The sequence below is a fragment of the Pelophylax lessonae genome, assembly GCF_965119305.1.
Source record: "Pelophylax lessonae genome assembly, chromosome: 3".
Lineage (NCBI taxonomy): Eukaryota > Metazoa > Chordata > Amphibia > Anura > Ranidae > Pelophylax > Pelophylax lessonae.
The window spans coordinates 547,582,943-547,600,397 of record NC_138770.1 but is presented as its reverse complement, the minus strand read 5'-3'; the positions used below and the strand labels follow the sequence as shown (position 1 = coordinate 547,600,397).

Genomic DNA, 17,455 nt, shown 5'->3' with positions numbered 1-17,455 from the left:
AGTACCCTATAGTACATATAGCAGAGAAGGGGAGTATACCTCCTGGGACTGCCCATAGGTGTAGTCAAGTTCTTTTTCTGCTTAGTGTCCTTCTACTGTAGGGGGCAGTATATCCCAATGGTTAAAAAGATCAGGGGCTGTGTCCGTCAATGAACATCAGTGAAATGGATTTTACGGTAAGTCAAAAATCCCATTATTTACAAAATGTTATAACCTGAAACTATGAAAACGATTTATTTGTTTTTCAAATTTTTCGTTTTTTTTTTTTGTTTAGCAAAAAATAAAAAACCTAGTGGCGATTAAATACCACTAAAAGAAAGCTCTATCTAGAAAAAAAATTATAAAAATTTGTTTGGGTGCAATGTTGCATGACCGTGCAAATGTCATTCAAAGTTCGACAGCACTGAAAGCTGAAAATTAGCCTGGGTTGGAAGGGGGTGAAAGTGCCCAGTAGGCAAGTGGTTAAAGAAGTATGGCTGAGCTGTTTTGGCCATATTTTTTCCTGTAGGTCACAGGAGTCCATTTTGTTATGCATTGCTGAAGTGCCGCAGCCGGTCCAGACTTTGGAGGGGTCCAAACTTTAATGTTAACCAGCAGCTCGCTCAACCTCTCAGCACACTGCTGAGAGCTTGAGCCAGCCGATCCTGCCCCCTCCACATCCTGGCGCTCCAGTGAGCGTCAAAAGGCAAAGCATTGAGCAGTCCGTTCTTGATCTTACGGGTGGAGGGAGATGCATGCAGCATCAGACCAATGCTGCATCCACCTTGGTGATTATAATTTTGTATTTTTTTTTTTTTTTTTTTTAAATCCAACACTTCTCTTTTAAAGGGCAGTAGAGTGGTGGTGGTGGGTGCTGTTAAAGGGTACATCTCCTTTAGGAAGTGCCTAGCCAGGGTGGCTTTAGTGATGGGGCAGCACGAGTGGAAGGCTGTTCAGAATTTGCACCAGACCTTGTATTTCTGTTCCTACAAGACTGCATGGCACCACATTTTTTTTATTTGGTGTCAGCATATTATTCTAAACTGATAAGCATTTCCTTCCATTGTGCAATGGAGTCAGTTTGGTGGACTCTACTATAGTAGTTGGCTTTACAAGACTGCTGAATTGCTTCTCAGTTTATTGCAGACTAGCATACAAGTTGTCTGACTGGTTCCTTGGTCTGTGGTCTGCACGCATACTATTTGGTTTATGCATGAAACTGCCTAACTCAACACATCATATCTGATTAGAGCTGAACCCGGTAAATTCATCCTTAGCTCCAAAGATGAGACTGGATTTCTAAATGAGCTGATCTGTCATTCAACAAGATGTAATGAATAAAATACAGAAAATACAAACGCATATCCTGTGATGAGGCCTTTTCCTGGGTTTACTAGATTATATGCTCCTATAGGAAAAGTAGATAATTACTACCAGTAATCTAGTTAGCTACAGGTTTTGATTTCAACCACTCATATGCATCCATTTGTTCAAATGCTTCTATTTTAAGGACATGACAGTTGAGAGTGTGGAAATCAATAATTTGGGGGTGGCAAGCAAGAAGCCTGTTATAGATGACGGTAACCTGATCCTGGAATATACAAATGGATCTGCATGTATCGACATGGAAGGAAACAGGACCACCTATTCTTCAGTAATACATCTTAATTGCAAGAAAGGAGCTACGGTAGGTGTTTGTAAACTGAATGAACATCTATGCATAAAAAAGCTGATTAGACAAATATGTCGTCATGTGTTCTTTTTTCTGTTTATTTTGCTGATTTTGCAAAGTTCTCCTAAAACTCAAATGAAGTCACTGAAAAGAAATAGATTTTGAACTAACAATCTTCTCTTTCCTAATCTTATTTCTATGTTAGTCGTACAGTACGCAGAAAAGTATTCATAGACCCTGTTGTTATTGACTGGACACTGGCAAAGCTTTCAAAGACATGCCTCCTGGGCCCCTCCATTATAACCCCACCCCACTCCTTGAGTCCTCATTTTTTTTTTTTTTCTAATGTCTTAAAGGGAAGTACCTCTTCTCCCTTGCAAAAAAATTACTCTTAGCTTACAGCCTTTTAACACCATAAATAACACCATAAATAGAAGCAGTAAATCGAACTGGCGCAACCTCAGGATCCTTGGGAGCCGTGCCCAAACCCCATGCAGTGGAGATGGCCTATAATGTTGCATTGGCCACTGGATCCTGCACAGGCGCTTTCCTTAGCTCCTTATTAAGTGCCTGCAATCACGTGCAGGGCGCTGTACAGGTCCAGAGCCATGGTCCATCACTATGAAACCCCGAAGACCCTTTTGGGGGTGTGCCCACCTTGAAGGGAAGTTTGGACTCTATATACTGTCTAGCATTGTGAACAGGTACGACGGGGTCACCCACAGACTGTTACTTTAAAAACCTGGGCTTTGTTTGGATTATATAAGGTACTTGGGCACTTCCTCCTGACCTTTTCGAGGACTTTGTGAAAGACCTCTTACACAACCGGTGGCTGCATACACTTACTGGACATGCTTACCCTGTATTCCGCACCCTTCTCTGTAAGTATCATCACCTGCAGCTATGGTGGAAACCAGGTGAAAGGAAGGCATGACAAAAACTCAAGTGGACATTCGCTCAGCCAAATACTGCATTGCACTCAACCTCAGAGTGACAATGCTTCCCTTGCATCGGAGGAGGATTTTTTTCTAGTTCTATTTTAGGCATGCAACAAGTGGCCTACCAATTTTCTGCATCTTTTTCACAATTCCTCCGACAACTAATGGCATCAGTACAGCCATCTCCATCCGGGGTAGAAAACACCAGGTCTCTTCTCCAGCGTCTCCATTTTACATGAGTCAGATCCTGATATGCCTGCCCTAGATGAGGGAGACACAGATAGGAATGAAGACAATATAGAGGCAGGTTAGAGGGGTCTGCAAAGGAATTTTCTTCTCTACACTCTTTTACATATGAAGTGGGAGTTTCATTCAACATGCTTGCTAATATAAATAAACTCGCTGCTGCTCTGGCAAAAGCCTCTGCATTGTAGAACTTAATTCTCCACCATCTCTTCGTGCCCCTTTGGGTACAAAGAGACCTGCAAAATCAATATAAAGATTCCCTATTCATGAACACAAATGTGCAATCTGTCACCATTGAATTACACTAGAAAGGATTTTCTCTTCCAAATTTTTTTTGCCAAACTCTATCCAGTGGAAAAGAATTTCACCAAAAAGTGGTCTGTTCCTCTAGTTGATCCTGCTATCTCAGTCTTAAATATTTCACTCTACCATTTGAAGATGTTCCTTCATTCAAAGATTCTGCAGATAGAAAGTTTAAGATGCTCCTAAAGGCTATTTTTACTCTTGCAGGCCCAGCCCTGCAACCAGCTCTAGCTTCAAATTCAGTGTGTCAAACTGCAGCAAACTGGACTAGGTCAATGAACAATCAACCTAATACAACTTCTTCCTGTATTCCAAGACTGCTCTTTAATGGAGCATTTACAGCAGTTACTTTCTGCTCTTCTTTTGTGTGTGGATGTCCTAGAATATGTTATGACTGAAATTTTACAGAATGGCTTTAATTTCCATTTACTTGCAGGGAATTGTGTGGCTAAAAGCATGGAGAGCTAAAGTTGCCTACAACTAGTGCCTCACACTGATGTCCTTTCAAGGCAGAAGCATTTTTGGGGAGGTATTTCACAAATTCATCAAAGAGGTCACAGGAGGGAAGGTTTTACTTTCTTTTTCGTTCATTTACGAACACAACTCCTGTCATTCTTGACCATTGGGTTATGCTGCCCCCTACTGGAGTAGCACACTAGGCAGAAAAAACTTCTGGCTACCCCCATAGGCAGTCCCAGGGGATATACTCTCTCTCCTGCTATAGTCACTCATTTTTTTTTTCTGACTAGTCAGGAGTAAGGACCTAGTTCTTTGCTGGGATCTTTGGTCCTGGCAACATTTTTTAGATAGAAATCTTTTCCTCCTGGATTTTTCCGGAGTGGTCAACAAGCAACTGCCGAGCTAGATAATCTAGGTCCAGTGGTCACTCCAGTCTGGCCAGCAAGCGTGCACAGGCCTCAGCTCTGCACTAGGCACTGGATGGGGGCTGGTCCTGCGAGTTAAACGTCTTGCGAGGTCGCATATGACCTGGCCTCAGCCTGAGTCGCAGTGTTCCTCCTGGCTGACAGCCCCCCCATTTCGATGGAGAGGAGGATCTGTCTGGAGCGGTGCCCACCTGGTTCCTGGTATGGTGAGTAGCTGTCCCCGCACTACCCCTGGAGGGTTTTGGAGTGGACGTGGGCCGCTCCTTGGGATGGGCGGACCCTCGGGTTCCCCTCCTTTCTGCAGGCACCCCTGGGACCACTTTATGTGAAAGAGGACTGCCTGCCCTGTAAGAAAATTTTATGTCAAAGTAGCGACCTAAAACTACAGCAGTCAGTCCAGAAGTGGTTAACTTTGGATTGCTTTCTACAAAACTGAAGACTCTTGAAGGGTAACGTTTTAGAGGAGGCGCCCAGGGGGCATGTCCTCTTAAGCTTTTCCAGTGTACAATCACCTTAACGTATGAGCCTTTAACCCAAGGTCTATGAATACTTGTGCCCTGTACTGTACTCGAAGTTATGGAATTTATAGGTAAACATTCCTCCTTTTCCTGGTAACAGCATTTGTGCAGCAAGTCTAAATAGAATGGGTAAAAAAAATACCCCCCCCCCCCTTAAAATAATCACATTTTGTTGCTTTGTAGCCTGAAATGAAGACGGACACAGTTTTTGTTTGAGCCAGCTGTATTTACTCCATGCAACTTATAACATCCAAGTGAAATATAAAACACCAACATGTCAGAAAAAAAAATAATAAAAAAACAGAACCACTGAGTTGGGAAAAAGATCACCCCCTCCCAAAAATGACTTGTAAACTCAATCAGGTGTAGGTAATCCATTTGACGTTCAACTGTGATCAGTTGTGGTCAATTTGATCTCAGCATGAAAAGAGCTTTCCTGAAGCATTTCAGTCACTGGTAGGAAGTGGAAGGTATTTGGTACAACACAGACCATAGATCAGGACGTCGCTCCAAACCTCAATGAAAGAGCCAGGAGGAAACTGGTCTGAGAGGCTATCCAGAGGCCTACAACAACTCTAAAGTAGTTGCAGGAATTCATTGCGTGCATGTGACAACAATATCACAAATTCTCCACAAATGTGGCTTGTATGGGAGGGTTGCAAAAAAGACACTCCTCCAGAAAGGCCACATGCAGTCATGACTGATCTTTGCCTAAATGCACCTTGAAGACGTGTTATGATGGTCAGATGAGACTAGAATTTAATTATTTGGCTTTAATACCAAACGATGTCTAGCTGAAATCCAATCCAGCTCACCATCCAAATAACACCATTCCTACAGTAAAGCATGGGGTGGTAATATCCTGTTATGGGGGTGTTTTTCTGCAGCAGGGACTGGAGCACTTGTCAGGATAGAAGGAAAAGTGGATGATGCAAAATACCATTAAATTCTTGAGGAAAATCTGCTGCCCTCTGCCAGAAAGTTGTCAATGGGAAGAAGGTTTACCTTCCAACGTGACAATTACCCAAAGCACACGTCAAAAAATGACCAGAATGTCCTTGCATGGCCCAATTCGAAATCTGTGGAATGACTTGAAGACTGTAGTCCACAAAAGGTCACCATCAAATGTAACTGAAGTTGAGCAGTTCTGCAAAGAAGGGGGGGGGGGTTAATAAAGACATATCCCAACAGACTAAAGGCTGATAATTAAATCAAAAGTTGGTTCAACAAAATACTGACACCAGGGGGAGATCCTTTTTCCAACTTAGTGATTTGTTTATTGAACTTTTTTTTTTTTTTTTTTCTGACATGTTGGTGTTATCATTCACTTGGATGTTATAAGTTGCACTTGTAGATACAGCTGGATAAAATAAAAACGGTGTCTGTCTATATTTCAAGCTGAAAAGCAAAAACATTTTGATTATTTTAAAGGGGGGGGGGGGGTGATTTTATTCTATACCATCTATATGTCTGTGCAGGTCAATAGGCAACATGGGTTAAACCAGTGCACTCTGTAACATTACCAGAGCCCAACCTCCCCTCCTATTCTCTGCAATATTCTGTAGGGAAACTTGTGCTGAGAGGTGTGGCTGCTACTCAGCTCTGCTATGCTAGAGCTTCGCAGTGTAAGGACAGGAGCATCATTTTACTGAGTGAAGCAATATTTTAAAGTTGATCTCCCTTATTCAGCAGTTTATACTTTTTATCTACCCACCCCATCTCAACAGCCTTTTATATATGCTTTTGCTTTTCGAGCTCTAGAGTGATATTAAAGTTGAATTTCTTATTTATTGCACAGAGCGGTCGCTTACCTCCTCTTTTTCTGTCCCCTGCTCGTGCTTTCTGCTGCACTTCTTCTCAGGTTTCCCCCTCAGCAAGCCAAGTGCTAAGGGGGAATCCATGCAAGCCCACTCCCAACCCGGGCTGTGTGCATCCGTAGCCTATGGCTCCGCTGCCCTCAGTTACTCCTGTAAATGCAGGAGGTGAGAGGAGAGTGAGGCTGCAGCCACAACCGCACTGGATCAGAGACTCAGTCGGGTAAGTGTGTAGGGATGGGGTGGATAGATCAGGTAGTATTGTTTTTTTTTTTTTTTTTTTAACCTTTAAAGGAGAAGTACAGCCAAAGCTTTGAGCCCTGAGAACCGAGTGATCGGCGGTGTTTGATCGCTCGGTTATCAGTCTTGAAACCCGCAGGGGACAGATGCGGCATCGGACTGACGCTGCATTTACCTAGGTAATTATGATTCTGAAGAAAAATAAATCTCTCACTTTTCTTTTAATACATAAATGCATTAAGGTTAAAAAAAAAAAAAATAATGTAGTTCAGAACTACTTTAATGCTGGATAGGAAAAAAGTAGTTTGGAGGCACACAGTGGGGAAATGAGTGAGGAAAAAGAGCAAATCCGTTTTCCACCAATGCCATAAATGAATAGGTGTAGGACTTCAACTGGCCTTTAGTTTTCTTTCTTATGATAGGTTTAATGGGATCTTTAACACAATGCTGTATAGTTGTATGTGAATCTTTATTAAAAAATAAATAAGTAAATAAAACTGAATATATGCCTAAAATGTCTTTTTTTTTTTTTTTTCTTTAGTCTTTAAGTCCAATTTTTGTTGCAGTTACAAATTGTGTAGCTACCTTTATATGGTACACTGAAGCGGCTTGTCCTGTTGTCAAAGAAACACATGGAAATGTAAGTTAACATGACATTATTGGAAAAAATGTTCTTAATTTTGAAATATATTTTAGTAGAATATATACTTGTAAGATTTATACATATAAAGTAAAGGAGGTTTATAACAAGCAAGAGAAAATCGCTCCAGAGTAAGGGAATCCCTGGTTGTCACCAGAACTAGTGTCCCCATTGAAAGGTTTTACCTGTATTTTGGGGACAACCCAAAATTTGGGAGTTTTTCACTTTCGGTGATGACCGTAAACATGTCAGAGTAGGTGATTCTCCCTAGTGGGGTCACAGGCAGCAAAAAAAACTTTACAGGTATTCTAATCCTTCTGCACTCCAAAACAAAACAAACACCTTTAGTTATAAATTTAATAAAGAATATTTAATACATCACATATAGTTTTAGTGCAATGCCTTTAAAGAGAACATTATAGTAAAAAAAAAAGGAAAACCTATTTATTAGAATATTCAACCTTCATGATCTCAAGTAGCCTTTACATTATTCAACGTACTTAAAGGAAAGGTCCACCCTAAAACTAAAATCTCTGACCCATCTATCCCTGTAAAGAAGAAATCCTTATACTTACCTTTTTTGAACCCGATCCCACGCTGAGCTGTCAGCCGCGTCTTCGCTGTGGAGGCGGGTGCAGAGGACACAGCTGACAACGGAAGCCCTATAGTAAGTTTATGGGTGATGTCACTTCCCATTCATTTCACAGCCGCTGTCGGCTGTGTCCTCTGCAGAGCTTCCACGCTGGAGATCGGGTCGGATCGGCTTCAAAAAAGGTAAGTATACTGCTTTCTTCTTTACAGGGCTAGATAGGTTAGTGTTAGAACATGGAGATCTTTAGATGCAGGGATTTTAGTTTTAGGGTGAACTTATCCTTTAAAAGGATTTTATTTAGTACACTGTTTTTAATAATCAAATTTAAACTATTTCATGGATAAAAACATGAAACAATTAAATTTTTAGTTATTTTTACACAACTATGTTTAAAGCTGATCTTCATGTTTCCTGTAACTCTAAATAGTTTGTTTAGTGCTGTACTGACTCTTAACGACTTTAAGACTGGAAGATTTTGCTGCTTAATGACCAGGCCCTATTTTGCGATTCGGCACTGCGTGATTTTAACGGACTATTGTGCGGTCATGCGACGCTGTACCCAATCGAAATTGACATCCTTTTTTTCCCACAAATAGAGCTTTCTTTTGGTGGTATTTGATCACCTGTGCAATTTTTATTTTATGCGCTATAAACAAAAATAGAGCGACAATTTTGAATAAAAAACAATGTTTTTCACATTCTGATATAACATTCCCCAAAAAAATTTAAAAAAATCAATTTTTTTTAACATTTTAGGCCAATTGGTTTTCTGCTACATATTTTTGGTAAAAAAAAAACAGCAATAAGCGTATTTTGATTGGTTTGCGCAAAAGTTATTGTGTTTACTAACTACGGGAAAGATTTATGTCATTTTTATTGTTGTTTTTTTTTTTTTTAAACTAGTAATGGCGGCGGGAGTAAGCCTAGGGGAGTGATTCTAACTGTGGGGGGTTTGGGCTTGTGAGATACCATAGAGACATGCCATCCTATATAGCAGGATCGCATGGTCTCTGTGATCATCTCAGGGAGAAGGGCAGACGGCTGTGTTTACATCAGCCGTCCTCTGTCAGCGGGGGGAGATCCCAAGTGGCCAGCGGCCATCGGAGCCACCTGTCACACGCACTACTGGTTCCCCAGCTGACTAACGGGGACGGGAGCCAGAGGCACACGCTCACCCCCTAGCTCCACCCAGGCGAGCGCCGTACATGTACGGGACTTTGTCTGGGAGAGCCAGCCTGCCGCAGTACATCTGCGGCGGCTGGTCGTTATGTGGTTAAGTACTGCATGTAGCTTCAGCTACATACAATGCACAGTGCTGGGTTCCAACTGTGGGACAGAGACTTCCCGTCTCACATCCAGCACAAAATAAGACTAGGTCTAAACGGCGTTCAGCCTTTCAAAGGCAGCTTTGTATTCTGTAATGGAATGCAAAGCTACCTCTGGCCATGTCGGAGAGTGTGATCTCATCAATAATTGAACAAGCTGAAGTTGGAAGCTGATTAGCTACCATGTACAGTTGCACCACATTTTGCGCTCTTCAGTTTTAGTAAATCAACACCATAGCGTTCGATTCACTGAAAGGAAAATAGGTTGTTCAGTTTGCAAGTGAATTTTCCTTTAGCTTAGGGAATGAAGTTAGGCTCTGCTGACTTTCATTATCCAATCATGTGCAAGCAAAACCATTTAGTTTTCCTAAATTTCCTTTGTATGCGATTGAGTATTTTTTGTGAAGAAAATTTCCACCACATTCAGCAAGCTAAGGGGAAATTTCCCCTTAAAGAGCCTATTTGCAATTAGTAAATTAACCCTATTGAATAATTGAAGCCTTTGTCTTCGTATTCTTAATCAATGTAGTGTATTGAAATTATATGTATGTATTATATTTGTATTATGAGCTTGTTATGAGGAGGCAAAAATGTATAAAGCATGCAACTATTAGAAATGTTTAACCACTTCTATACCTGGCCAATTCTTGCACTCCGCTCCTTCATGTAAAAAGCATAATTTTTTTGCTAGAAAATTACTCAGAACCCTCTAACATTATGTATGTTTTTTTAGCAGAGACCCTAGGGAATAAAATGTTGCAACTTTTTATGTCACGCGGTATTTGCGCAGCAATTAATCTTGTTTTATAAATTTAAAAAAAAACAAACAAAAACAACACTTTTAATGTGAAAGATGTTACGCTGAGTAAATAGATACCTAACATGTCGTGCTTTAAAATTGCGCACACTCGTGGAATGGCGCCAAAATCCGGTACTTAAAAATCTCTATAGGCAACGCTTTAAAATTTTTTATAGGTTACCTGTTTAGAGTTATAGGCGGTGTTGGACTAGAATTATTGTTCTTGCTCTAATGTTTACAGCTAAACCTCACATGTGTGGATTGAACACCGATTACCTATGTGGGCACGATGTACATATGCGTTTTTTCTTCTATGTGCAAGCACGCAGGGATGGGGGGCACTTAATTTAATTTTTTAATTTTTTTTTATTACTTGTATTCCTATTATAATATAAACATTCCTTGTAATAGGAATAGTGCATGATAGGTCCTCTTTATGGAGAGATCTGGGGTTAATAAGAAAGATCTCAGATTTCTTCTCCAGGTTGCAGCCGACATCACGGCAGTATTTGCAACTGCCCGGCCAGATGTGACGTCATAACATTGCACCTAGGCCTTCGAGAGTCATAGAGACTGCCGGGGACAATCTATGGTGAACTTTCGCCCCTGGCGGATTCTGGTAGAAGCACCGGAGGGAGGGAGGGAGGGAGGGAGGGAACGGCCCCTCCCGCCGCCTGTAAGAACAAGCAAGTGGCTAAATATCCACTATGAGGAATGCTCTTATGGTGAAGGGAATCGCTGGCTGAAAAAAAATATATGAATGATGCCTGCAGCTGCACACATCCTTCAGATTTCCCCACTGAAAGCCCAGGGCGTCATATGACGTACTGTGGTATGGAAGTGTTTAAAGCCTAAGTGTTGTCGAAATAAAAAAACACAAAAATAGGCACAGGGGACACAATTTACGATTAACCACTTGCCGACCTGCATTGTACCCGTATGTCGCTAGACTTCAAGGGGTAATACCTGGATGATGCGTCTTCCTGGTACTTTTTTCTTTTTTTTTTCTTTATAAGAGCCGACAGTCGGCCCTCCTTGTAAAAGCAATCTCCACCATCCATCACCCCCCCACCCCCCAAAAAAATTGGGATATATATATATATTTATATTTTTATTTAAAGTGTTGTTACCTTGTTTTAATTTAAAGCAGAGCTCCTATGTCTGTACAGAACCCACCCCTCCCTAAAGCACCTTGTCCCCATGTTGGAGACAAGGGCCATATCCCGACAACACTGGGCGGTGATTGTGGGGGTCTGCAGGCATTGGAATTTGGGCTTTTTGGAATCCGAAAGCCCTCTTTACCAAGCGGGCCCCCAGATAAAGCCCGCCCACCCCATGTGAATGAGTATGGGTCACATTGTACCCCTACCCATTAACCATAAAAAATAAAGTGTACGCTTACAAAAAAAAAAAGGGTTGGTTTTTGAAAATACCTTTATTAAATATGAAGAATGTCACCGCGTCATAGCTCCAATGTGTCTTCTTTCTCCGCTTTCTTCACCACTGCGGTCATCCCCCCACCGCTGACCCGATTAAAAAAAAATAAATAAACTTTTCTTCTCACGCTGGCTCCTGCCATTGTCAGCTTCTTGGTCTGCCAGTCCTTACAGTGCCTTGCGAAAGTATTCACCCCCCTTGAACTTTTTGACCTTTTGCCCCATTTCAGGCTTCAAACATAAAGATCTAAAACTGTAATTTTTTTGTGAAGAATCAACAACAAGTGGGACACAATCATGAAGTGGAACGAAATTGATTGGATACTTCAAACTTTAACAAATAAACTGAGAAATTGGGCGTGCAAAATTATTCAGCCCCTTTTACTTTCAGTGCAGCAAACTCTTTCCAGAAGTTCAGTGAGGATCTCTAAATGATCCAATGTTGACCTAAATGACTAATGATGATAAATTGAATCCACCTGTGTGTAATCAAGTCTCCGTATAAATGCACCTGCACTGTGATAGTCTCAGAGGTCCGTTTAAAGCGCAGAGAGCATCATGAAGAACAAGGAACACACCAGGCAGGTCAGAGATACTGTTGTGAAGAAGTTTAAAGCCGGATTTGGATACAAAAAGATTTCCCAAGCTTTAAACATCCCAAGGAGCACTGTGCAAGCAATAATATTGAAATGGAAGGAGTATCAGACCACCACAAATCTACGAAGACCTGGCCATCCCTCTAAACTTTCAGCTCATACAAGCAGAAGACTGATCAGAAATGCAGCCAAGAGGCCCATGATCACTCTGGATGAACTGCAGAGATCTACAGCTGAGTTGTGAGACTCTGTCCATAGGACAACAATCAGTCGTATACTGCACAAATCTGGCCTTTATGGAAGAGTGGCAAGAAGAAATCCATTTCTTAAAGATATCCATAAAATGTGTCGTTTAAAGTTTGCCACAAGCCACCTGGGAGACACACCAAACGTGGAAGAAGGTGCTCTTGTCAGATGAAACCAAAATCGAACTTTTTGGCAACAATGCAAAAACGTTATGTTTGGCGTAAAAGCAACACAGCTCATCACCCTGAACACACCATCCCCACTGTGAAACATGGTGGTGGCAGCATCATGGTTTGGGCCTGCTTTTCTTCAGCAGGGACAGGGAAGATGGTTAAAATTGATGGGAAGATGGATGGAGCCAAATACAGGACCATTCTGGAAGAAAACCTGATGGAGTCTGCAAAAGACCTGAGACTGGGATGGAGATTTATCTTCCAACAAGACAATGATCCAAAACATAAAGCAAAATCTACAATGGAATGGTTCACAAATAAACATTTCCAGGTGTTAGAAGGGCCAAGTCAAAGTCCAGACCTGAATCCAAACGAGAATCTGTGGAAAGAACTGAAAACTGCTGTTTACAAATGCTCTCCATCCAACCTCACTGAGCTCGAGCTGTTTTGCAAGGAGGAATGGGCAAAAATTTCAATCTCTCGATGTGCAAAACTGATAGAGACATACTCCATGCGACTTACAGCTGTAATCGCAGCAAAAGGTGGCGCTACAAAGTATTAACTTAAGGGGGCTGAATAATTTTGCACGCCCAATTTCTCCAGTTTTTTATTTGTTAAAATTTTTAAATTTCCAATAAATTTAGTTCCACTTCATGATTGTGTCCCACTTGTTGATTCTTCACAAAAAATTACAGTTTTATATCTTTATGTTTGAAGCCTGAAATGTGGCAAAAGGTCGAAAAGTTCAAGGGGGCCGAATACTTTCGCAAGGCACTGTATATAGCTATGGGGCGTGGCCATCTGGTGACATCATCCAGAGACCCCCCAGTCCCCTTGTGACATCACTGTGATAGCCACACCCCATAGCTATATAAGAACCGACAGACAACTGAGCTGACAAAACAATGGGAGCCAGCGTCAGAGAAAGATAATTTTTTGGGGGGGGGGGGTTTAGTGGATCGGCGGCGGCAGATGACATCAGTGGAGGGAGAAGATCGGAGGAAGAAGACACGTTGGAGCTACAATGAGGTTTGATCGCTCGCCTCCCCCTCTTTCCTGACCTGCCAGGCTGCGTGCTGAGGTAATAGGGTCTGGTATGGATTTTGGGGGGTTCCCACACAGTTTATCTTCTTTTGTTGGATTGGGGTTTCCCCTCAAAATCCATACCTTACTGAGGGGCTGGTATGTATCGGGGGGGGGGGGGGTTAAATTTGCAGTGAGGTTTCCTCTATATTAAAAGCAAAGGAATTGTTTTGATTGATCAAAGGGAAAGACACAATCATCTCAGTCCGATCCTGTTCAGTGAAGTCACATAGAAGTTGGATATGAAGTCGCAGGGCAAAGTCAGTTCAGAAGTTGTGCGACTTCCATGTCGGAGCAGTGTAATCCCAGCCCAAGGCTCTCAGGGTTTTTAAAACAAAAATGTTTTAAATGCAATTTTTTTTTTTTCCATCTACTTTAGCAGCTGATGAAGTTTCCTGTATTTGTGGTTCCCTGGTCTATCTACCATAACTCACTGATGTTTTTGCTTGCAGGAGTGTAAAGTGAAAAACCCAAACACAGGATTTGTTTATAATTTGGAATCTTTGAAGAATCAGTCCGGATATGTTGCTAAAGGAAATGGTAAAACATACAAGGTAAACAGAGCATTCTAAATAGCTGGATATTCTTGTATATATAAAAAATAAAAAAGTATGTGTGCATGTTGGCAGACTTAAAGGGGTAGTAAACCTCAGACCTTTCTTGAGTGTTTAATTTTTGTTGAAAATGTAATCTTTATTTGCATAAAAGATATACAAAAAACAATACTTTTGTCGGGGTACATTCTCCCCTGTACTGCGACGCAGCGCATAAATACACTACATTACAATACATTTCCGGTCATACTAATAAATACATTCAATCACATACATTCATTCTGCGGTATGATGCCTGATGTGGTGTGCGGAGTAAGGATACCCCGTGCCATCACATCATGCATGACGCCGCAATACCCCTAAAGCATGAAACTGAAAAATACGTTATCTATACGTTGCATTCCTTAAACGATATCAAATAATAAACATTTCAAAAAAGCAACAGGTGTGATGGGGGGTGGGAGAGAGGGGTAAGGGGAGGGGAATGAAATCACAGGCCCGAAGCTTTATTGAATGGACAAAGACACACAAGGGAGAGTGGGGGAAGGGGAAATCTTCAGACCTCCTCTTCCTCCATGAGATCCATCAGGTTATAGTCTCTGAGCAGACTGTGGATCAGTCTGCGACAGTCCTCAATGGACATCCTCTCCCTCTGGTGGATAAGGCGCTTTCTGGCGCACCATAAAGCGTCCTTAAAGCAGCACAACACCCGCCAGGCGTTGTCAATGTCCTCTTGGGAAAAAGTCCCATGAAAAAGTCCATTCAGCACAGCGAAATGTGTGATGGCAGTCTGTGGGACAAAGTCTCTCAGTTCAGGTTCCAAGGCCCTCAACAGGCTCTGTGCAAATGAGCACTCCCAGAAAACGTGAAATGACGTTTCCTCATGGATGATACAAAAGGGGCAGTGCCTGTATCTGCACAAGTTTCTGGCATGCATAAATGTCCTGAGTGGCAAACCCCCCTGGACAGCCATCCACGCCAGATCTTTATGCCTGTTGGTGAGTCCCTTTGAAGAAACATTCCTCCAGACCACTTTGCAAGTGGCTGAAGGGAGGCCTGGAACAGTCTCAGCAATGTCCAATGCTCTGATCAACTTGTAGATAGTTTTTGGCTTCCACAAGTCGGGCTTAACTCCATGCAGCCCCAGCTCCTTGATGAACTTGAAAGTGTCCAAGTAGTACCAAGGAGTGTCCCAGTTGTAGGGGATGGAGCTGTCCCATTTGTCCCATCCAAGGGACCTCCAGAGAGGCAGGAGGAAAAAACGGGACATGGAGTTGCCTCCAGAGTCCGAAGTTCTGTCAATCAAAGTTCTGCGGATGCAGTTGCAGGCAAAGAACACCCCCAGTAACGTTGCGATGTCGGGCATGCCCTTACCGCCCTTGAGGGGTTCCTTGAACATGACTGCTCGCTTCACTCTGTCCATCTTGGAGCCCCAGATGAAGTGGAACACTGCCCTGGTGATGGCCTTGCAGGTGTTGACCCGGGGGGGCCAGGCCTGGGCGAGGTACTGCAACACAGGGAGGATCTCGCTGCGGAGTACCAGTGTTTTCCCTTCGATGGTGAGTTCTCTGAGGCTCCATAGTCCAAACTTTTGTCTCATCTTGGACAGTCTCTCCTCCCAAGACTTCAGGGCTGCGCCCTCAGCTCCAAACCAAACTCCAAGAATTTTGATGAAGTCCGCCTTGACGCTGAAAGGGATGGATGCAGAAGAAGGCAGGAACCACTTTCCGAAGAGCATGATCTCTGACTTCCCACAGTTGACTTTTGCCCCTGAAGCTTTGCCGAAGTCCTCACAGGTCTGGACGAGCGAGTCGATGGAGCGCTGGTCAGCACAGAACACCGTTACGTCGTCCATGTAGAGTGAGCACTTGACAACCCTTCTGTCCGGTCCCGGTGCGGTGATCCCTCTGATCTCTGGGTTCTGTCGGATGCATTCGGCAAAGAGCTCTATACAGCAAACAAAAAGCAGAGGTGAGAGAGGGCAGCCTTGTCTGACCCCAGAGAGAACAGGGAAAGGGTCAGTTTTCCAGCCATTCACCAACACCGTACTACAAATGTCATTGTACATCACATTCACATACGAACAAAACATGTCCCCAAGACCAAACCTGCGCAGAGCTCTGCACATAAACTCATGGGAGACACGGTCAAAGGCCTTTTCCTGGTCAAGACTGACCAGGGCCGCGTGCACACGGCGGCCTCGAATGTACTGGACCGTGTCCCGGACAAGCGCAAGGCTGTCCGCAATCCTGCGACCAGGAATGCCACAAGTCTGATCCGGGTGGATGATCTGTCCGATGACAGATTTCAGCCTGTTGGCCAAAACCTTGGCGAGGATTTTGTAGTCCACGTTCAAGAGAGAGATGGGACGCCAGTTTTTCAGATCCCATCTCTCCCCCTTCCGCTTATACAAAATCGTGATCATCCCCTCCCTCAGCGACGGAGGCATTGTGCCCTCCACCACCATCTCCTCGTACAGCTCGAGCAGGTCCGGGCCAACGAGATCCCACAGCGCTACATAGAGCTCCGCTGGGAGACCGTCGCAGCCCGGGGTCCTGCCTTGCCTAAAGGATCTGACGGCAGAGTGCAGTTCCTCCAGCGCCAAGGGGGCGTTGATTGCCGACATACCTGCAGGATCAATTTGGTTAGTGATACCTGACAAGAACCTGTCGGCCTCAGCCGTATGTGTTTCTTTCGGGGAGTAGAGGTTGGTGTAGTAGTCGCTGACAACTTGCATCACAGCCTCCTTCCCCTTCTGGAGTGTTCCGGTCTCGTCCCGCAGCTCAGACAAGGGAGTGTGTCCTGAGTGGAGTTTCCTGAAAAAGAAAGAGTTACATTTCTCACCTTTCTCAAGATTCTCCACCTTGGAACGGAAGACGAGGTGCCTGGATTCTTCCTCGAAGTGTCCTTTCAGGCTCTTCTTGGTGTCCTCCAGGTCCTGCCTAACGTCCCAGCCGCAGTGGTGAAGGTCCTGCAGGGACTGCATCTGACGTTGCAGTCTCCTGAGTTCCCTCTTCCTGGCACACACTTGCTGGCGTCCCCTTGCCTGAAAGAAGCTGCGTAGCTTGACTTTCACAAACTCCCAGTAGTCACTTACCTTTCTGAAGAACCTCTTGTCCTCCTTCCAGGTAATGTAGGCCTCCCTGAGTTCCTCCAGCAGTTCCTCATTTTCCAGCAGGGTACCATTCAGCTTCCAGGAGCCCGGACCGGGGGCAAAGCCCTCGCCCAGGTCACCCCGAAAGTGAATGGCCCTGTGGTCAGAGAAAAAGCAGGGGACCATGGAGAACCCGCGATGTCTGACTGTCTTGGAGGTGAGCACGAAGTCTATCCTAGAACGCACGGATCCATCAGGACGGCACCACGAATAGTTCACGGAACCTTTCCCTATGGATCCCACGGCGTCCTTCAAGGAAGCCT

General features: G+C 43.5%; 1 protein-coding gene across 1 annotated transcript in view; it reads left to right on the top strand.

The window, feature by feature from the left end:
* IGF2R (insulin like growth factor 2 receptor) overlaps nucleotides 1-17,455 on the top strand; it is a 294,611-nt gene that overhangs the window by 149,718 nt on the left and 127,438 nt on the right. Inside the window, exons 19-21 of the mRNA XM_082249744.1 lie at nucleotides 1,490-1,666; nucleotides 7,136-7,234; nucleotides 13,937-14,038. Coding sequence (XP_082105870.1) covers nucleotides 1,490-1,666; nucleotides 7,136-7,234; nucleotides 13,937-14,038 — 378 coding nt within the window. The remainder of the gene's footprint in view (nucleotides 1-1,489; nucleotides 1,667-7,135; nucleotides 7,235-13,936; nucleotides 14,039-17,455) is intronic.